General features: G+C 40.3%; 1 protein-coding gene across 4 annotated transcripts in view; it reads right to left on the reverse strand.

The window, feature by feature from the left end:
- Positions 1 to 22,406, reverse strand: part of LOC139469865 (uncharacterized) — a 32,578-nt gene continuing 10,172 nt past the window's right edge. Inside the window, exons 8-38 of one of the 4 annotated variants that reach the window (XM_071252177.1) lie at positions 22,134 to 22,235; positions 20,831 to 20,965; positions 20,623 to 20,704; positions 19,611 to 19,864; positions 18,871 to 19,005; positions 18,166 to 18,253; positions 17,636 to 17,706; positions 17,280 to 17,414; positions 16,956 to 17,043; positions 16,457 to 16,527; positions 16,162 to 16,296; positions 15,863 to 15,950; positions 14,581 to 14,636; positions 13,892 to 14,026; positions 12,191 to 12,278; positions 11,806 to 11,861; positions 11,128 to 11,262; positions 10,889 to 10,976; positions 10,484 to 10,548; positions 10,181 to 10,315; positions 9,942 to 10,029; positions 9,257 to 9,294; positions 8,815 to 8,949; positions 8,261 to 8,348; positions 6,319 to 6,392; positions 5,930 to 6,031; positions 4,898 to 5,038; positions 4,088 to 4,184; positions 2,687 to 2,808; positions 2,047 to 2,109; positions 1 to 589 (exon numbers count right to left, since the gene is read on the reverse strand). In XM_071252177.1, the coding sequence (XP_071108278.1) occupies positions 488 to 589; positions 2,047 to 2,109; positions 2,687 to 2,808; positions 4,088 to 4,184; positions 4,898 to 5,038; positions 5,930 to 6,031; positions 6,319 to 6,392; positions 8,261 to 8,348; positions 8,815 to 8,949; positions 9,257 to 9,294; positions 9,942 to 10,029; positions 10,181 to 10,315; positions 10,484 to 10,548; positions 10,889 to 10,976; positions 11,128 to 11,262; positions 11,806 to 11,861; positions 12,191 to 12,278; positions 13,892 to 14,026; positions 14,581 to 14,636; positions 15,863 to 15,950; positions 16,162 to 16,296; positions 16,457 to 16,527; positions 16,956 to 17,043; positions 17,280 to 17,414; positions 17,636 to 17,706; positions 18,166 to 18,253; positions 18,871 to 19,005; positions 19,611 to 19,864; positions 20,623 to 20,704; positions 20,831 to 20,965; positions 22,134 to 22,235 (3,192 nt within the window). In that variant the 3' untranslated portion in view covers positions 1 to 487. Of the gene's footprint in view, positions 590 to 2,046; positions 2,110 to 2,686; positions 2,809 to 4,087; positions 4,185 to 4,897; positions 5,039 to 5,929; positions 6,032 to 6,318; positions 6,393 to 8,260; positions 8,349 to 8,814; positions 8,950 to 9,256; positions 9,295 to 9,941; positions 10,030 to 10,180; positions 10,316 to 10,483; positions 10,549 to 10,888; positions 10,977 to 11,127; positions 11,263 to 11,805; positions 11,862 to 12,190; positions 12,279 to 13,891; positions 14,027 to 14,580; positions 14,637 to 15,862; positions 15,951 to 16,161; positions 16,297 to 16,456; positions 16,528 to 16,955; positions 17,044 to 17,279; positions 17,415 to 17,587; positions 17,707 to 18,165; positions 18,254 to 18,870; positions 19,006 to 19,610; positions 19,865 to 20,622; positions 20,705 to 20,830; positions 20,966 to 22,133; positions 22,236 to 22,406 lie in introns of all 4 variants that reach the window. The other 3 variants (XM_071252176.1, XM_071252178.1, XM_071252180.1) reach the window with 3 other exon arrangements.

A 22,406-nucleotide genomic window follows, 5' to 3' on the forward strand; every position in this document is an offset into this window, starting at 1 on the left:
GCAGTTTCACATGTTTATTAGAATTAATCATATATTTACAAATTGTATAATAAAAATCAACAATATAGAATATATTTGGACATACATTAGAATACCTAATTCTACATATTTCAAATATATACAAAATCATGCCGTTATATTATAATAGTTTATATAAATATGGATATTGGTAGGAATAGAAATATGTACATTCTGATATGATATTAATAATTTCATTGTTTCTATGGAGACAAGAACTTCGGCTGTTAATGTCAATTTTCTGATTACAAGTAAGAACGCCGGCTGTCATGTTGTGCAAATTGAGCAATTAATGTATATACATAGATTCGTATTGTCTGATTTATACACTTCTAAATCAACTGTTTATGGTAGTAATAACAGCAGAACTGGCAACACATTTTTCAAGATGGCTGCCATTTTCAAGATGGCCACCGGTTTCCTTGGCAACGATGTAACTACAGCTGTGGCGCTGTCAATGACAGTGGTCCTAACACAACTTGATTGTCTGGCACACTTTCTCGGGGGCAAGCTTGCCATCGACGATCTCCTTCCATATCTTGGGGAAGTTTGGCACCACAAAGTCGAGACACTAGAACATACAATGGCATGTTCAGTATGTGTCAGTTCGTCAACATGTAATTTTAGGCCACAATGAATGAATTAAGATTTTCATCGAAATTGAAACAAATATAACTGTCGATGTTTGTGATTCACATGAATATTAGGTAGGACTACAATATATAGTGTATAAGTAAAGAATTAGGAGGCAATCGTTGCGATTTGCTTCTCTTTAGGTGCTTAGCGTGTTTAATGCTTAGGCCGGCGAGTGCTTCAATGTTAACTACTGGCTATATGACCTATCCAACTGTTCAGCTGTTATAATTTATAGTGTACCGTAAGATGGTGTTGTAGAAAGAAACAACAACCATTAATGAAGAACTCATCATATGTCCATTTCGGTAACCTATTCCATGTAGACGAAGCCGGAAGCTCGTTTTCTCAGCTGTACTCATCTTCCCGAGGCAAGAGCGTCCACTAGCCTTTTTTTTGATTAAAGTCTTGTTTTCACCCTTGCCACATCTAGGCCACTCTCCTGTGTTAAATATGATAGGACCATCGCGCATATCGGTAGTCCAATCAGAGAACGTTTCACAAAATCAACATCCACGACTGGTACACATTCGTATGAAAGTGATTTACCCCTGTCTTTTTGTTGACAAGAATATGTCTTGTTCATCTTTTAAACCCCACAAAGGATTACCTATGTTTTAGGGGTGAAATCCCTACGTTTTGTTATCTGATCGACTATGGTAGTCGACATCTCTGTGAAGCTTTACGAGAAAAGAACAGCGAGCGATCTGATTGGATATCGCGTTTTCATCACAAGGGGCACAACTCGTGATCTACGCGAGGTGGCGCAAGGGTCGAGCCAAGAAAAGTGGCCTTGATGTGGCAAGGGTAGAAACTAGGCTTTGGTAGAGGCAAGTGGACACGCTTGCCTCGGGAAGATGAGCTATACTAGCAATCTGAATGGCATCAAGGGTAAATATGAGTAAGTGTTACGTGGTTTGACGTTCCTCGTTCAACATTCAAGACCTCAGTGAAGCTGGTTAAAGCGTTCGCTCGTCACGCCGAAGACCCGGGTTCGATTCCCGACATGGGTACAATGTGTGAAGCCCATTTCTGGTGTCCCCCGCCGTGATATTGATGGAATATTGCTAAAAGCGGCGTAAAACCATACTCACTCACTCACTCAGTGAAGCTTTCAGACAGTGGTAATGGTAGACATGTGGAAGACATTTCCAAACTTGAGGCATTGGCGATGAAAATTATGTCCGATGCAATTCCCTATTTTGACTTATACCATATGTTCCCGAGTTGTTTCAGGTGAACAATTGACTTGCCTTTGCATGTGTTTGTGACTGGTGCCACCAGTGCTCACCTTTTCGCGAACGCTTTATAGCATCAGCATTTGATAGTGATTCATAAACACATGCACATATAGTCGGAATCGTACAATCGGCCGTTTTGGGCACTTCAACTCACCTTTTGATCTGTGGGTGGGGGCAGTCGGTGGCAGACATCTTCAAACTGCTTCTTTGTCTTCGCCTGAAAATATATATAACATTCAGCCAGGAAACATATACCCCGTGAGCTACATACTGTACATATAGTTTCCTGGCTGTTCCCTGGCTGTGTGTGTGTGTGTGTGTGTGTGTGTGTGTATCCATAGTTAACATGTAAGTGCAATCAGCTATGTTGACTTGACCATATATTCCAGCTACATACCCCCGGCCTGTATATCGAGTCTGGACCAGACAATCCCCTGGAATTATGACCTACGACCCACCACGTCGGGAGACAGCCTTGGGCAACCTTGTGTTTAAATATTTGCTAGTCACGCCGAAGGCCCGGGTTCGATTCCCACATTTGTACTAAGTGTGAAGCCCATTTCTTGTGTCTCCCACGGTGATATAGCTGGAATATTGCTAAAAGCGGGGGAAAACAATTCTCACTCACTCACTTACCCACCGCGATCCTGAAGTGACCTCATTTGCATGTTTATCGAATCTTAACACCCAGGTTATCGGATTGGTTTCTCCATCGATAACATTGTCCATTATATGATAAATACTGTTGCCAGGGAGTCTATACAAGACATACATACACCCCTGTATATACTGACCTCGTCACCATTGATGTCTAAGTCGATGACGCCGATCAGGTCCTTGCAGAGCGAGCACTTCACACCGCCAAGGCTGTTCATTTCTTCGGTGAGACTGCGGGCTATACGGCTCAAAATTTCTCCTGAAAAAGGATGATTGAGATGAACATACAAGATTAAATGAAACTGTATGAGAAAGAAAGGTGCCAAGATAGAATTTGGTCAACATTAACTGCTTACTTAATATGTACTACTCTCACAGATGACAGATTAACTGTAGTCATATGAGACACTGAGTATGTGAACTGGGTTTTACGCCGCTTTGAACAGGTTCTTAGTCATATCGCGGCGTGTTAGCTTAATGTGGGAGGAAAGTCCGAAGTAATGCAGGTCTCAGACGTTTACCACTCCGGTGAATCCAACGAGCATGGGTATGGTGCTGACAAACCTAGAAACATAATCGGGGCGAACCGGGATTTGAACCCCCAATCATAGGTTTCTGGCGCGCCTAAAGGACGCAACAATACACAAGTGTTCTTTAACCTTTCTTGAGTAATATGCAACGTAACATTTTAAATGGCAGACACTTGTAGTGGTGTTCAGGCGACTTGAATCAAATTTGTTGGGACTGTCAACTTTCACGGGATTATTCCCCCTTTAACGCCACTATGATTAGTATCACAGTTGATCACGGCGTGGTAGTTTAATATACACAAGATAGATACGATTTAAAGTCTTAATTTGTACGGATTGTGGACTTTTCAGGACACAACTATGGTCGTTGATCAGATAAGGTAAAGAAGAACCTTAAGATCATCAGACGGTTTAACCAGGATGTCAACGAGCGTCATACGACTCTTGCACAGAGGTTGTTGATCATAGTTACAGCAGGCCAGGCCTTAGTGAGTGAGTGAATATGGTTTTACGCCGCTTTTATCAATATTCCATCAATATCACGGCGGGGGACACCAGAAATGGGCTTCACACATTGTACCCATGTTGGGAATCGAACCCGGGTCTTCGGCGTGACGAGCGAACGCTTTAACCACTAGGCTACCCGACCGCCCCGCCAGGCCTTAGCACAGCGGTCAAAATGTATTATGTTAGGAAGAGGATATTTCCAAATTTGATGTATCAGTGACAAAAAAATATGTCTGATGCATATCCACATTTTAAATCGTAACATTCCCGTGTCTTTTCAGGTGTACAACTGATTTGCCTTTGCATGTGTTTATGACGGTGCCACCGGTGGGGCAGGATATGATCACCATTTCGCGAACATCTGGTATCACCGCTATCTCACAGTGCTTCATACACCACGTTTATGTATTTCTCAGAATGGCAAAATGGTACAGAGATTTCTTTTGATTATGGAAATGGTTTTGTAGCTTTTATCTGGCTGGCGTTGATAAAATGTCGCACCTGTGTCGTTGGAGCAGGCCCTGATGTTGGTGCATGCTTTGGTTGCGTTGAAGCCATTAGCGAGTTCCTTGACCAAGAGAGGAGTCAGCACTTTGCACTGGAAACAGTTGCAGAATCAATGCATATTTTGTCATATATATATATCACGTGTGCGAAATACGCTAGAAGTCGGAAAGCGCACGTAAAATCTTCAATGTTAGTAAGTTAGTATATATATATATATATATATATATATATATATTACTTAAAAGAAGTTAAGGTTAACTTTAAGAATATGAAAAAATTGGGTGAGTACATCTTTTGAGTACGAAGCAGTGAGGAATTAAATGACGTAACTGGGAATAGCTTTTTATTGTTAGTGTGCGGTGAACATAGAAAACTACCACTCATTATGAAGCTATTCTCAACCTAGGTTCCTTAAATATATAAGCTTTTCACTGCAAAATCGCGCTTGTTTTCCCGTTATTTTCACGTACAAACGTAAAATGAACTGTTTTCACAAACTATTAACTTCTTTAAATTTGAAAGTCGGCATTCATTACATATTGAAAAATATGGTTCAATCATAGCTCTTCTAGTAACACATACATATTTTTCAAGCAGTCAGCCATATTTCAGCTTCACGGCTTCCTGTTAATAATCGAGTCCGGGCCAGGCTAACCAATGGTTGAAGTCATGAGCACCGCCAGGGTGCGATGACACGCAATCGACAATGTCACCGAACCTGACATACCGATCCATTAGTCGCATCTAACACTGTTACTGGGACGAGTTCTAGCCCGGAATCTAGGGCGAGAAGGTTCCTGGTACCTCAATCTGCAAGGCTGCGGGTAGGGACTTGCAGATCTTTTGGAGCGTGGAGTTAATGGCGGCCGATGAGTGGTTGTTCTTGAGGTAGGTGTCGAGGGTCTTCACCAGCAGCTCGCAGAGTTCACACGTCAGAGCGCTCTCCTGGAAACATGGGGGTGAGTGAGTTGGGTTTAACACAGCCCTAACAATATGACATATTACCTCCAATATGTTGGAGGAAAGCCTGAAGTGACGCAGGTCTTTAACATTTACCACATCGGTGAACCCAGTAGCTCTGATATCAATGACCATGTTGGGAGAATCTGGAATTCGAACCCACGATCACCAGACCTGGTCATGATTGATAGGGGTCACACGCCCTACAGCAAATTAGGGGCCGAAACCAAACGGCAACCCGGGGCGGCCAATAAACTAAAAAAACCCATCATGATAACATTAGTAACATGTGATGTTTGACAATTCCATGTATCTTTCATTATTTGAAGATAATGTTCCACTAACCTCCGGCTACCAAGATTATGTTTTCGCTAAGGGGTACAGTGAGAAAAGAAGTCCTTTGGGAAAACCGGGTACATACCGAGATATTCTACTTCGTGACAAGCAATGTGACACTATAAGGCCATAGACTGGAACAACCTTATTTGTTTATTGTTTAACGCAGCACTCAGCAATATTCGAGCTATATGACGGCGGTCTGCATATAATCGAAGCCAAATCAGAGTTCAGACAAGTCAATCCAGTGATTGACATCACGAACATCGATCTACGCAATTGGAGTACGATGGCATGTATCAACCAAGTCATCGAGCCTGACCACCCGGGTTGCTGAAGACCAATTCTAGCCTGGATCTTCATTGGTATGATGTTGATGTTGATGTCGGTAGAGAGATTTACCCTATAACCATAAACATGCACTTCCTGCCTGTGTGAAACATGTAAACCGATCATATATCAACCTAGTAGGTTTACTGTTAAAGTTGATTTTGTTATTTTATCACCTTTAAAATTATATGACTAAGTAAAAATACATACTGGTTCCTTGATCGCTACTTTAACCTTGTGGGCGAAACTCTGCGCTATTTGCTCGGCTTGTGAGTCCTCGGAGCAGGCCACTCTACAAATCTTCTTGAATTCCTGAAAAGTAGGCATATATATTTATCGCGTTACTATCTTATATTACAGGATTCACATATCAAGAAGAGCACAAAAGAACTGACAGGTTGACTCGAAAGATGTGTTAAACGCACACGGACGGGCGGGCGGGCGCACTCCTTTGGAACCGTCAGGGCACACAAATGCATGCATTCATCCAAATCGGTGAAGCTGTTTCAGGAATAAACCGCTTACTTGTATTGCATCAGTTGCATGTATTTAACGGATGCTAATATCAGCTACACTGGTGTCAGTCGTGGTGTACTCACCTCAGGGTAGAGTTTCTCCATGCTGGATCGACACACCTGGCATGTGACAAACTGGAAGACTGGCGCCTCGCTGCCTGGAAATACAAAGTGGAGGAACAATCAACACGAGGAATAAACTGTCAGCAATATGACAGCATTGTTACTGTGAGTCTTTCTTTTGATTTGAGTCAGGCTACACGCCATATTGAACGGTATTCAAGTTATATCACGGCGTGTCAGATTTATGTGGGATGAAAAATCGGAGTGAATCAGGTCTTAGACGTTTACCACTTCAGTGAAACACACCAGTACGGGTATGGTGCGGACAAACCAAGAAACATGATCTGGGCGAACCGGGATTCGAATCCATAATCATAGGTTTCTGGCGTGGCCAAGGGACGCAACTCTTCACAGCGAATTGCGGCGCCTCAAACGACCGGGCCACCCCTGACGCCTACAGTTAGTCAGTTGCTTTAACGCCGCATTGAAAAACACATTTCAGTTATATTGCGGCGTGTCAGCTTGATGTCAGAGGAAAGTCGTGAAACCGATGAGCACGGCATGGTGCTGAGTAGCCAATGGAGATAATCAAGGTTCCGAACACATGATCAGCAGATCCGAACACGACTAAGGGGGCTCGTCACCGAGAATCTTTCGACCACTTGGCCACCGTGCATCGGCAATGTCAGTGGTTGAGGCCAAGATAAGGAATTTGTGGCAACAAGCCGGGGTAGGTGGGACAAGCCAACGTTTCAACCACTGGACAATCCAATCACTCCTTTGTGAAAAGGCCGCTGATACAGATTAAATATTGCAAAACATCAAAGTAATTTTGTAAACAGAGGAGTCTGTATAGACAATCTGTATAAATCTCGGATTTACCGCATCTTTTCGTAACATTCAAGACGGAAGGTGCCGGAAGGTGCCGGAATGGCACGAGTTGGTGACACAACATCCTCGGTGACGTTAATAGATATCGTTGTGACCCAACCTCGCCTTTAGTCAAATTACAACAAATAACGTCAAGCTGACAGTTGGCCAAGTTGCAACACCCTGGGTGATGAACATGAACGCTCGCAATGACAATGTGCACTAGGCATAGGGCTACATATGTCGGACTGTGACGCAGTAGGCTTGTTGCACGTTGCACTCTTCCACGTTTTGTTTTATGATTTTAACTGAAAATCGACTTTGAGATCTTTTTAAAAGTTTGTAAGTGAGCTGTATTTTAAAAAATTAACATGTTGTCCAACACTGACAGTGTTAAGTACACACGTACTGGTTATTTGGAATTCTCTTGGGCAACATTTGTGATCGGGCGTGGCTATCGTGTATTTACGCTGTTGGGGATAAATAATGCTTCAATGCACCAAAGTGTATCATTGCAAGGTCTGTATATTTAATTGTTTGTTTGTTTGTTGTTTAACGCCGCTGTCACCGATATTCCACCTATGTGACGGCGGTCTGTAAATAATCGAGTCTAGACCAGACAATCCAGTGATAGACATCATGGACAGCGATGTTCGCAATTGGGATACGATGACATGCATCAACAAAGTCAGCGAGCCTGACCACCCGATCCCGTTAGTCGCCTCTTACGACAAGCATAGTCGCCTTTTACGGCAAGCATAGTCGCCTTTCACGACAAGCTTGGGTTGCTGAAGACCTACTCTACCCCGGATCTTCACGGGTCGATCAACGTAAAGGAACGTTATACATATAAGTAACAGTTCTGTTAGCTATGTTAACTTTAAACGGGGCAGATTTATTCTTCCAGTATATTAAGCTCCTCTGGAACTGTCCACGTCTAGCGTTTAGCCCGTTCTTTCCTGAATGTATGTTTCGCGTTGGATCATGTGTGTATTCATGTCACCATGTTTAAGTTAACACTCTTTGCGCTCAGCAGTCACGAAGTTAATACAAATCTTCATCCATCTGAATTAGAAATATTATGTGTATTTACCCGAACATAATTTAATCTTGGTACAGGTCATGTTCGGGTCAACTCCCTGTGATAAAGCCTTCACTACTTCAGGGGCAAACTGGAAACACTACAACATCCAATAACGATGTATGGTGATTAGTGGAGTTTAAGGGGTGAACATGATTTAATTTCTCATTATACTGATTGTTGAAAGGCAGTTGAAAACAAAAGCGTATAACGATAATTGTCATGTACAAAAGAATGTCGTAAATTTCGGAGATCTGTATATTTGAGGTGTTTAATGTGAATTTTAAACGTGAGAACGTTATATTTTAAAAAATTAATATTATATATTATTTAGATTGTTCATAATTGTTAGGTTTGCCATCGATTCAAATCCACCCCAGGGGATTCTGGGTAAGAATGTTTATCCCCATGCGACTTGGCTGATGACATGTCATCGTATCTCAATGTTCATGATGTCATTCATTGAACTGCCTGGTCCAGACTCAATTATGTACACACCGCCTTCCTATAGCTGGAGTATTGCTGAGTGCGGCTTTTAGCAACAAACAAACGCACATGCAACTCACGGTGGTTTTCAATGGTTCGGGTAAGCCCTGGCAAAGCCTGAGAATAGTTGTGTTGATAGCAGCTTCTGTTGCATTCTGGGTAATATACTTGTCTACTGTTTTCACGACAAGTTCGCATAATTCACATTCAGGGCCCTAGAAATAATACTCGATTCTTAGTGAGATTCACCAGTTATCAGACGAACAATGTCAATCACTATTATAGTATAGTAATGTAAACACGGATTTTGTAAAATAACGATATTTTATATTAGCTGTATCGTTACTAACGAAAAGAATGAAAAAATAAAGACTTATTTACGTTGCTGTTTGAGATATTCGGCAAAAGTGTTGTAAAAGATTTGTTCAGTATAAACAAGATTACAATTATGATATAATATAAGTAGTGTAGTTATTATGATGCCTATGCTGAACTGGTCGAGCTGCAGAACTGATGACTCACCGCCTTGGTGCCATCTATTTGTGGTGTTTGGTCATAACCTGGGGCAAGAATGCATTTCTGACATTGGGTTAAAAGAGATATTACTTTCATGAAATACATTTTACGTTATAAACTTTATGAAAACGTTACTAGGCTGCAATAGTTGACGAAAGAGTGCAGGTCTAAAACATGACATTGATACCAGTATCACATACATCACCATGGAATATTAATATCTTTTTGGCCACCATCAAACATGGATGGATAATTTCTTTTGTAGGGCAGTTTAGTTCGATCTACCAAAAATCGGAAATCAGAATCTCTCCTGATACAAATCCACATGATTTGTCAATGTTTGCAAAGTGAAACATCCTATCGCGAAGGTCTTAGGACGCGGAAAATATGTCGACCTACCCGTGGATTGAAAGGAAAAAAGGTTTGACTCTAATCGTGTTTAGGAATGAGTTCCTAAACACATCGAAGTGTTTCGTGTGTTTTGTCTAAACATAAGTCTAGACAAAATAGCATTGGCTATGATCTCCCTACATTCCCACAATATCCCAAAATATCTAAGTATGTTTTAAAACTTCTATTGATATACATGTCAAGATTCTAAACACAATTCTAAACACGTTTAGTCCTCTAAAACACAAGGAAAGGTTAAGTTTGAATGTAAGCACACTTTTGCAGCCAAGTCACCACCTACTTGAGCAAAGTCCGATCTTGGTGCAAGCTTGTTTGGGGTCGACTCCTTCAGCCAGCAACTTGACCAGTTGAGGAGCAAAGCCAGTGCACTGAAACCAATATGGAATGATTTTGTCTGAACTTCAAAGGAATCATGGAAGTCAATATAACAGGCAGATTCAAGAGATTATCTCCACACTGTTAGAAAGAAGGTACATGCGAGGGTTTAATATCAGTCAGAATAGAATAACAAAGACTCACGGTGTCCTTGAGAGGTTCTGGCAGCTCGTTACAGAAGTTTGTAACTGTGGCATTGATGGCCGCCTCTGTCTTGTTCTCCTTCAGGTACTGGTCGATGGTGTTGATGAGGAACTGGCACAGCTCACACCCAGGTCCCTATAGATAAAGGTAACGTGATGGTTCTTTCTTTTCTGTATGGTTATGCAGGATAAATGCAATTTCAATTAGCTTTGTATTGTAATCATAATGTATCTATATCTTTGTGGTCCTTTTACCCATCACAACAGTATTACAAACAGTGAGATATGTCACCATGGAACTCACTGCAGCCTCCCTGTGTTCCTCCTGATGTTCCTGTGCGTGTTCCTCGAGATGTTCCGGTTCTGCGCCTGTGTAAGTGTGGGTATACATTTCATATACAAAAATTTAATGATTAACACTTTTAAGTCAAAAGAAACACCATTCCACAGTTTTAAATCTAAGATGTTTTAGGGTTTTATGAAACACCCTAGAAATTAATTGGTGTTGGTCAAGACAAATGAGTTTTCTTAGGCACTTGTCATGTATTGTTTTTATGCACATGTCCTGGTTCAAAAGATCGATTTGTGAAACGAAACCTTATTAAGTCATGTATGTAAATGTTATACCAAATTCGACCTCGAAATTCGATTGTACAGTCTGTGTAATATATATTACAAATATACTCCACACTCCACACTCCACACTCACTTGAGCAAAGTCCGATCTTGGTGCAGGCCTGTTTGGGGTCGACTCCTTCAGCCAGCAACTTGACCAGTTGAGGAGCAAAGCCAGTGCACTGAAACCAATGTGGAATAATTCTGTCTGAACTTCAAAGGAACAATGGAAGGCAATATAACAGGCAGATTCAAGAGATTATCTCTACACTTCTAGAAAGAAGGTATATACAAGGGTTTAATATCAGTCAGAACAGAATAACAAAGACTCACGGTGTCCTTGAGAGGTTCTGGCAGCTCGTTACAGAAGTTTGTAACTGTGGCATTGATGGCCGCCTCTGTCTTGTTCTCCTTCAGGTACTGGTCGATGGTGTTGATGAGGAACTGGCACAGCTCACACCCAGGACCCTTGAGAGTTATACACATGATATGTTAAGTATTAAGTGTCAATCGTCATTACTTTTTTTCATATTAAATCATTAATAGCGTTACAAATCTTAGTTACATTATCATTATCGTATTGTTTACTGAGCTAATAATGTGTTATTACAAGGCTGCATTAAAAATTAAACGTTTCTGTGGCCCACTTTTCTCAAAAGTGATGCGGAGGAAAACCTGTTTTATTTTTTCCTTTCTTGATCAAGGCTCTTTAATTCAATCTTCTCCTGTCAAGCATGTCATTTGATAACAGAGTATGCTTCTGTCATAGTTCTAAAATCACTATAATTAACCCATAATTATAGTGGTCATATTTCAATAATACGTTTTGTATTTTCCCCCAAAATACAAGCTACGTCACTTCGTATAACGTGACACTTTTAAAAACTATCATTGTTATTGGACAAAAGAATTACTGACGCTCAGGATTTAAAGTGACACGCTGATTCCCGAGAAATATTCCTTTTGTTAGCCAAATGTCCAATATTGTTGTGAACTAGTTGAACATCCTACCGCTTCTTCCCTTTCCACTACCCTTGGGTCCTCATTCACACTTGCTACAGCTGATGCTGAAACACAAAAGAATGTTTCTCAAGAGTGAATATTTATCGTACCAAGGTCTTGACCCCCGATCCCATTACGTCTCAGTTACAAATACCTTGTAATAAACTCTACTCGGAAAACATTTGTTTTATGCGTTAAATTCAATAATAACTATCTTAAAATTCCCCCTTGACAGGTTAACAAAAGCAGAATCTAAGTTAAAATGTTTTTAAACAAACCAGAAGGTTATGTTTATTTTCTCTTAAGTTAGTTCGACAAAGTAAGATTGACATACAATGACATGGTCATCTATATTACATTATAAGAATTAAATGTTATAATTTGAATCACGTACATGCACACAGTCCGATCTTGACACAGGCCTGTTTAGGATCAACGCCATCAGCAAGAATCTTCACAAGTTCAGGAGCAAAGCCGTTGCACTGAAAGACATATGAAACCAGTCAAAGAGAGCAGAGTTGATCTTATATCGTCCCATTTGACAGATCCCAGCCAGGGGCGTAGCATTTGAAAAACATTTTTTAATTATTTTTTTTAAATATGCTTTTGTGGCTGGATATAAGTGCACTAGTGACAATGATCGCCTCTGTGTATGTACAGAGGCATTCATGTGAGCATTGAGGGAGTCATTGAAGAGTTTGATGGTTGGAAGAAGTGCCATGACTTCATGTAACACTGTTTAAGGTGAAGACAGACAATGGAGTATTGTCATATCATGAAATGACCTTGATCTGAGTCTCGAAAGAAGAGTCGTCAAGACGAGACTTTCCAAAGCAGGAAACATTTCTCTGACTCTCTCCCATCAAATCCTCCATCGGGCCAAATAATTAGGCACCAAACTATCCTACAATAATTAATTAATTCTACTCATGATTTTAGAAACAATTACTGTGGCGATGGAATGATTGAACATTACTAAATGATATGTAAACTAATTGACAACGATAATAACTATACAATAAACAACGAATTCAACTCTTTATGTAAATCTATTATTGAATGTGAACTGTATTTAACATTTAACATTAGTCCTGGATGTTATAAAAAAAAACTCTGTTACATTTGAAATCATGTATGAATTCTCATGGTTTAAATAAAACTTTCGTAAAGGTAAATGTGAATTATATGATCCTAAAGTAATGTGTAAAACCTCTTTTGTAATAGAAGATGAAAGTCATGTATCATTTAATTGCCCAGTAGAACGTAATTTGTCTTGTAAGAATATAAAGCTAATTCTAACTCTATATGGTGCAGCAAAATTATGTACATCTTCTAATTACTTAAATTGTCAAAATTGTTTTACAAAGTTCTTTGCATCAAAGGAGATATTAAGATGCACCTATAAATTTTAGACGTATGTAATGTACTATGGGTCAGATATTGGAATTCTGAATAATCTGAATCTGAAAATGAATTAACAGGCTGTTTGTTCGGTTCTATATGTTACAAAGTGTGTCATTAATCAATAACTAACAGTAAATTGCATATCCTGCAATCAATAAAAGTAAAATTGTCACGGGAGGGGGTTGGTGCATGCAACCCAAACCTTCTAGTTAACTTGAGCGCTTTTCGCTTTCAGTTCAACCTCATATTTACTGTATTCACATTAACGTCATGCTGATCTTGATCTAAGTTTAATGTACATATTTCATAATGACGTTATTAATACAATCTATGACAAAATACATCCAACCGGACATGAGGTGTCACTGGTGGCCCAGTGGTGAAAGGTACCGCCATTCTCAATGCAGAGTAGCGCCCCTTGTGCACGCCAGAAACCTACGATTGTGGGTACGAATGCCGGTTAGCCCCGATTCTACGTGTGTTAGTGCCATTACGTGATTCACCAAAGTCTGAGACCTGCATTACTTCGGGCTTTCCTCCCACATTAAGCTGTCACTCCAGGGTAGAATACATTTAAACCCACTTACCCAATCGGACATGAGTAGCATGGAAAGCAAACAGACGATTACAAACCCGTGTGATAACTGGTGCACTGTATAGAGAATGCTTCATTTCACTACAAACTACTTACGGTGTCCTTGAGAGGTTCTGGCAGCTCGTTACAGAATTTGGTGACCGTGGCATTGACGGCCGCCTCTGTCTTGTTCTGCTTCAGGTACTGATCGATGGTGTTGATGAGGAACTGGCACAACTCACAGCCAGGTCCCTGGGGATAGTCAATAAGATGAACAATATGAGTTCAGTCTCATCGTACATAGGTGTCACGTTTCTTCAAATATTCTTCATGTACATCATACTACTTATACAGCTTAAGTAGAAGCAAATTATCAATTTGTACAGGTATACCATACGACATCAACGCCAGGGTATATGCAGTCGCGATTATCCGGAAAAACAGATTCCATTTGCGAAAGGCAAAATAGTGATGAAATTATATGAATGGATCCCTGAACATCAGTGACGACACGAGGCGAAAATGGTAAGCATGTCCTGCGCCACTCACAAAGTTCGCGTAAAACATAATAAATTGTTGCCTGACACATAAGTACTCCTGCAATATATGCGACGGCGGCATGAAAACAAACCAGACAATCAAGTGATGGATCAGAAATCCAGTCACTTGATAGCGCATTTACCAAGTTTTTGAAAGTTACAACGATATGTTAAGTTTGAATTAAATAAATATTAAACCAACACGAGTCATTACCTGTTCCGGAGTAGAATGGATTTGAGAATACTTATATACCGTGCTGTACTTACAGCTTCTAGTCTCTTTATTTCGTCTTCATTAAGTGTTACATGTTCTTCGCTCGAAGCTGTAAGGTAATAGAAAAGAAAATAATCAAACTGAAGTTAAACATTGGAGAATTTTACTAAAGTTGTATTAACTTTTCAAACATTCAGAAATGTTTAAAAAATGAAAAAATCATTTGCTGAAAATGGAGTTTAAGGTCGTATTGAACATTATTTCAGCTATATGACGGCGTGTCAGCTTGATGTTGGAGGAAAGCCTCGAGTGTCGCAGATCGTGGACGTTTAGCACTGTGGTAAACCCAATGAACCAGTCGTCACCACACGCCTCTTTCTGTAACCTTAAAGAAGGTCCTACACGCGTCAACATCATGGGACAAGGATCGCTTTCAGTTTTGTGTTAAGGATCTAAACATATTTTTTTTTACAGTGCCTTCAATATTTATTTGGAAAATTACTAAGAAGTGATAAATAGTGTAAAGTAATTGATATAGCTACACATTTCAAAACAATATATATTCATATATAACTAAATCATATTTAATTTTGAATAATGTGTTTACATTTAAGTCTCTTTCTGATATTTTAAGAGTTGTTAAAATAATAAAATCGTATTGTTTTAATCAAAGTGAAAAAACAGCACCCATTTCATTCTGTAAATTGAGATAAAAAATACTTCATAATGAATTTGTAAAATTAATATGTCTTTGAATAAATAGACCTGTTTTTCAGGGAATTGATTTTTTTCAAAAAAGAGAAAATTTCAACCAGGTGAAGGTAAGACGTGTCGTTGTCCACTAAATCGTGTCATTGTTAAAGGCTAAAAGTGTACCAACAGTTGCCTTGATTTATCAAACTATGTACATCAATATAACATTGTCAGCTATGTGTGTGTGTGTGTGTGTGTGTGTGTGTGTGTGTGTGAATTTATAGTGCTAGCCCTCAGAGATACAGTTTAGCATGTATACCTCACTCGGACACAGTATACTGGCTCCGAGCCAAAGAGTCCTTGTTTTAGCATATTAATGCCGAGCGTAAGGCAAGGTAACAACAAGTACATATTTCAGCGTCTTTACAGCGAAAATATATTTTTCATGTTAAGGGAATACCCTGGGCGAAGTCTGTTTAGTGTAACAGGCACTTATTTTTAAAAACAATAGAAAAAAACACTTTGGGTAACCTAAGAGAAATAGACGATATTATTAGCATCCATTCCACCTGGGTTTTTTTAAAGGACATTGTTATCATATTATTATTTCTTCTGATCAACTGGATAAGTATCAATGTTTACTTCCACACAGCCCGATCTTGGTGCAGGCCTGCTTGGGGTCGACGCCTTCAGCCAGCAACTTTACCAGCTGAGGGGCAAAGCCAGTACACTGAAAACAATATAGAAAACATTGTGTCTGTACTTCAAAAGGAACCTTGGATGTCAATATTACAGATACATTCAAGAGATTATCTGTACACGACAAGAAAGAAGGATCATATGTTTCATCTGTAATATATATTGGTACCCGGTACAGTCAAACAATAAAATTAAGTTTGAGTTCGGAAGACGAATAACAAAACAGAATAGCAAAGACTCACGGTATCCTTGAGAGGTTCTGGCAGCTCGTTACAGAAGTTTGTAACTGTGGCATTGATGGCCGCCTCTGTCTTGTTCTCCTTCAGGTACTCGTCGATGGTGTTGATGAGGAACTGGCACAGCTCACATCCAGGACCCTTATGGTAATACAAGGACACTACCATTAACCTAAGACATTGGCACCAACATGACAAAACAGAAGACAAATGGATAAAAGCTACCTGTTAGTTTTACAGTAAGCATACGTTGAATAACATATGGTGCAATCATCAATTGTTTCATATATCTGTTACTCACAGCAGCCACATTCTGTTCTTCATGATGTTCCTCGTGTTCTACATGTTCCTCGATGTGTTCTTCCTCTGAACCTGTGAAAAAGGAACATATGCCTTAGATGTGTTTTCATATCAATTAGTTCATGCAGAGTTTTATCTGATACGTTGCTCAGCTTTCACGCCCAATGGAATCTGTTTCGACGGATAATCAAGACTGGCTCTTCCATGACGTTGATGTTTTATATATTTCCTCGGAAACCAATATTGTATTTCAAACATATATTACCACTGCACATGTCGTATCTTACATTTGGTGGCAGCAGTAGTGCTAGGGGTTTACACTAACATCAACTACACCTCATATACTTTTCAAAACCATAATAGTGATGTTACGGCACAGGTTGCCGTTACTTTTGTCAAAAGACGCAGGTAAATACTAATGTAGTTTCCACAAAAGTCACGTCCTCAACTCAAATACATATTCAGGGCTATATGTTTTCCTCTGAAGCACATGTTCTCACTTGAGCACAGTCCGATCTTGGTGCAGGCCTGCTTGGGGTCGACTCCTTCAGCCAGCAACTTTACCAGCTGAGGGGCAAAGCCAGTGCACTGAAAACAACATGGATAAATTGTGTCTGTACTTCAAAAGGAACCTTGGATGCCAATATTACAGATACATTCAAGGTATTATCTGTACATGGTAAGAACGAAGCTACGTGCAAGGGTTTAATATCTTACTAAACTGTACAATGTTTGATGTTTGATGTATATTGGTACCTGGCGATGGTCAAACATAAGGTTGGAGTTGGGAAGACGAATAATAAAACAGAATAATAAAGACTCACGGTATCCTTGAGAGGTTCTGGCAGCTCGTTACAGAAGTTTGTAACTGTGGCATTGATGGCCGCCTCTGTCTTGTTCTCCTTCAGGTACTCGTCGATGGTGTTGATGAGGAACTGGCACAGCTCACACCCAGGACCCTTATGGTAATAGAAGGGCATTTTCAATAACATTTCAATAAGACATTGGTACCAACATTGCAACACAGAAGAAAGATGGATAAAAGCTACCTGTTAGTATTACAATTAGTATGTGGTGAATGTTACTATGGGTATACTGTAGGACGTATTTATATATTAGATCTCAGTATAACCGTAAGATATGGTGCAATCATCAATATTTTCATAGATCTGTTACTCACAGCAGCCACATTCTGTTCTTCGTGATGTTCTTCATGTTCTACATGTTCCTCGATGTGTTCTTCCTCTGAACCTGTGAAAAAGGAGCATTTGCCTTAGATGTGTTTTCATATCAATTAGTTCATGCAGAGTGTTATCTGATACCTTGCTCAGCTTTCACGCCCAATGGAATCTGTTTTGACAGATAATCAAGACTGGTTCTTCCATGGCGTTGATGTTTTATATATTTCCTCGGAAACCAATATTGTATTTCAAACATATATTACCACTGCACATGTCGTATCTTACTATCGGTGGCAGCAGTAGTGCTAGGGGTTTACACTAACATCAACTACACCTCATATACTTTTCAAAACCATAATTGTGATGTTTCGGCGCAGGTTGCCATTACTTTTGTCAAAAGACGTTAGTGAATACTAATGTAGTTTCCACAAAAGTCACGTCCTCAACTCAAGTACATATTCAGGGCTATATGTTTTCCTCTGAATCACATGTTCAGCCTTTATGGTTTCTCTGAAGCACATGTTCTCACTTGAGCACAGTCCGATCTTGGTGCAGGCCTGCTTGGGGTCGACTCCTTCAGCCAGCAACTTTACCAGCTGAGGGGCAAAGCCAGTGCACTGAAAACAACATAGAAAACATTGTGTCTGTACTTCAAAAGGACATTGGATGTCAATATCACAGATAGATTCAAGAGATTATCTGTACACTATGTAAGAGTCAAGCGACGTTGACAATAACACGCAAATGACGATGACGAGTGAGATGAACATGAGATCAAACAGTTGAACTACTGGGAAAACACCCCAGTTATTATGTATTTCATTACTATATGATGATGTGTTTGTTTGTTTGTTTGTTGTTTAACGCAGCACTCTGCAATAGTCATAGGATGGCGGCCTGTAAATATTCGAGTCTTGACCAGACCAAATCGAATGATTGATATTGTGATGAACGATCCATCACCGGAGTACGATGAGACGCCACGATCCATGTGGTCGCCTCTTACTCAACATCGGTATCTGGGGACAAGTTCTAACACAGGAATCTGTGTGTGTGTGTGTGTGTGTGTGTGTGTGTGTGTGTGTGTGTGTGTGTGTGTGTGTGTGTGTGTGTGTGTGTGTGTGTGTGTGTGTGTGTGTGTGTGTGTGTGTTGCCACCTCATTTCATAACTTGGTGAATGTAATAGTCTAGGCACTTGCTACATTAAGAACTAAACATAAGTAAGTTTATTTACAGTGTCCTTGAGAGGTTCTGGCAGCTCGTTACAGAAGTTTGTAACTGTGGCATTGATGGCCGCCTCTGTCTTGTTCTCCTTCAGGTACTCGTCGATGGTGTTGATGAGGAACTGGCACAACTCACACCCAGGACCCTTGAATATAGTACCAATTTTTACAATACTTACATTTATACATAATTATTATTGTAGATTTGTATAATTTGGAATCAGCTCTATTATCTTGATCGGTATAGGAATACATTTGTTTTAATCTGTTATGTTTCGTATTAGTTTAAAAGATGCTCATGATATAGTCGGAATCGTACAATCGACTCTGCTCTCAGCAGGGATTTGTATGAATAAAGAAAGGGTTTTGTCTCTTTTACTTAAAATATATTTATGTTTAACCAGTATTTCTACATACCTTTCGATCAATTTCTTAGAATTCAGTGAATTCAGTTAAATATAATTACAATTCAACAATTCCGCGGGGGTTATTTCCATTGGTAACTAAGGTAGAACCTCCTTTGCATCGATTTCGTGATTGGGACTTCAAGTACTTGTATTTTTCAGGATCATTTCCAGGTATTAAACTACGGAATAAGTCAAACAAAAGGAATTGAAGTGTCCATCAAGAGTTTTGTATCCTGGAAAGGTTCAACAGTTCAACACATTTAGTAGCTATCAATACTGACTTATAGTCCATTGCCCCCCCAATACTCAAGTACCCTGCCCCTACTTCTGACATGTCCACCTACAGCTTCTACAGGCTCCACATGCTCGCGATCCTCCTCCCTCTCAGGCTCCAGCACATGCTCGTGTTCCTCCTCCCTCTCAGGCTCCAGCACATGCTCGTGTTCCTCCTCCCTCTCAGGCTCCAGCACATGCTCGTGTTCCTCCTCCCTCTCAGGCTCCAGCACATGCTCATACTCCCCCACCCTCTCAGGTTCCAGCTCAGGTTCCTCTTCCTCATCCCTCTCTGGCTCCAGCTCAGGTTCATGCTGTGACCCACCTGACAAAACAAAAGGTTCTACAGGTCATCCCGACGAACGTCAATGGGAACAAAAAGACATTAATATACCCCGCCATCCTTCATGCTAACAATTGAAAAAAGATAATCTTAGAATTCGGTGAATATCATAGTCACCACTCCAGACTGGTTTTGTACATTTCAAACTTTTCACGGATAAAGAATTAAAGGTCGGAGGCAAACCGTACCTTTTTCTGAACGTGTTGCCTTGGAAAAGCCACAGATTAATTATCATTTGTTTCATGGTGTGTGTTTACAATGTTTCAAGAAGATATATATAATGGGCCATAACTCATAAGATGTATGGAAAATGTCATCCTTGTATCCATTGTGCACCATATCCAAAGGATCAAAGGGACATAACTCTGTAACATTTACGTTTTCGATGAAGGTTTTCAAACTCGATCAACATATTCATTCCTTCATGATGTATGCAGAATGCCATGTTGTGTCCATAATAGTTTTGGTTTTTTTAAAAACCTTTGAATTCGGAGCGACGGGAGGACGGACGTACGGACCCGAAACCTATATTTCTCGTATGGGAGAATAGGACTGTTTACTTTACTGATTACGAATATTAAACAGTATAGCAAATGTCGCACTCGATATCTTCAAAGGCCACTTCTTCAGAATGTCATGTGGCCTTCTTACAATACATTATCTGTGACATTTTAAATGCTTAAGCAGCCTAGCAAATGTTGTGTTAACCATTTGGGCTAAGTAGCAAATCTTAGACGTACACAGTCCTATCTTGGTGCAAGCCTGTTCGGGGTCAAATCCTTGGGCTAGAACTTTCACAAGCTGTGGAGCAAAGCTGTTGCACTGAAATGAAAAAAATATGATTTATGTTTGTAAAAAAACATTTTGCTTCTTGAATAGACAACATTACAACGTTTTGATTAAATCTTTTCGCAGATGATAATCAGGTCAAATGAGAAACGTTCTTACAGTGTCCTTGAGGGGTTCTGGCAGGTCATTACAGATCTTGGTGACTGTGGCATTGATGGCCGCCTCGGATTTGTTCTGCTTCAAGTACTGGTCGATGGTGTTGATGAGGAACTCGCACAGCTCACATCCGGGGCCCTGGGGATAGTCAATACATATATGCCAATATATGTCTCAATACTATTACGAGTAAAGTGATTCCTCAGAATATTTTCTAAAATGTTGAAATTTCGTTTTTGAAATACTTTAAATCAGAAATACTTTAAATCTTTCAGAATATACATTTATTTCTATGTGGGTGCGTGGGGGAATGGTGTGTTGTGCCGCAGCTAGCAATATCCCAGCTATATGTTCTACCTGTAAATACCCTGGACCAAGCAAACCAGGGGTTGACTGCATGAACAACACTCAAACACGCCTGGGAGCGAGGTCCAACATTGTAAACCTCAGATCTCAATACAGTCTACTCGCGAAGATCCGGGGTAGAATAGGTCTTCAGCAACACATGCTTGTCGTAAAAGGGGACTATGCTTGGCGTCTAACGGGATCGGCTGGTCAGGCTCGCTGACTTGGTTGATGCATGTCATCGTATCCCAATTGCGTGCAACGATGCTCATGATAACACTGGATTGTCTGGTCAAGACTCGATTATTTACAGACCGCCTTCATATAGCTGGAATGTTGCTGAGTGCGGCGTTAAACAACAAACAAACAAACAAATAAATCATTACAGTCAGTTGTAACGACAACGAGGTCATCGGCCCCGATTCTATACGAGTCCCACAGTTATAAGCCTCAGGTGACGTCATCCTGTTGTTTTGACGGGGCCTCAGTTATGTAGCAGAATAACCTCTTAGCATGGACTTTAGCTAACACACATTTATGCTAACTAACCGAATGTGCGGAATGATGTCAGCAGTGTTACTGACATTGCAGTGGGATCGAACTTGCAGCCTTTGTAGACATAGCCCTTTGAGTGAACCACTAGACGAGGGAGGGACTGAGACACCGCGATGCTTTTAAGAATGTCTTTTATAAGTGTATGTGCGCCAGCAAGATATATATTACGTCCGTTTCCTAACGTACATGGAAAGTATCGGAAACACAAAAATTTGGTGTTTCAGATTTTATTTTTGGTTTAAGACAGATAAAACACTTTCATCGGGTTTTGTAAAACATGAAAACATTAAGGGTCGCTAAAAACCCTCGGGTTTCCGAGTTTGACCCTCCTCCCTCGTGTTTACATGTTAAACCAAACCATGGAGAGCGCGTGTTATCCTCTTCACCAACACAGGGTTCTACTTACTGCTCCAACTTCCTGCTGGGGTTCCTGGCGCACCTCCTGTTGCACTGCAGGAAGCGTGGGACGAAGACAGATCTTCAGATCCATACACACGGCACCGGCGTCCTTACAGACAAATATAGACACAACATACAGATACATACACACGGCCCCGGCGTCCTTACAGACAAATATAGACACAACATACAGATACATACACACGGCACCGGCGTCCTTACAAACAAATATAGACACAAAATACAGAAACATACACACGGCACCGGCGTCCTTACAGAC

The sequence above is a fragment of the Haliotis cracherodii genome, unplaced genomic scaffold, assembly GCF_022045235.1.
Source record: "Haliotis cracherodii isolate W230 unplaced genomic scaffold, xgHalCrac1.p SCAF_2, whole genome shotgun sequence".
Lineage (NCBI taxonomy): Eukaryota > Metazoa > Mollusca > Gastropoda > Lepetellida > Haliotidae > Haliotis > Haliotis cracherodii.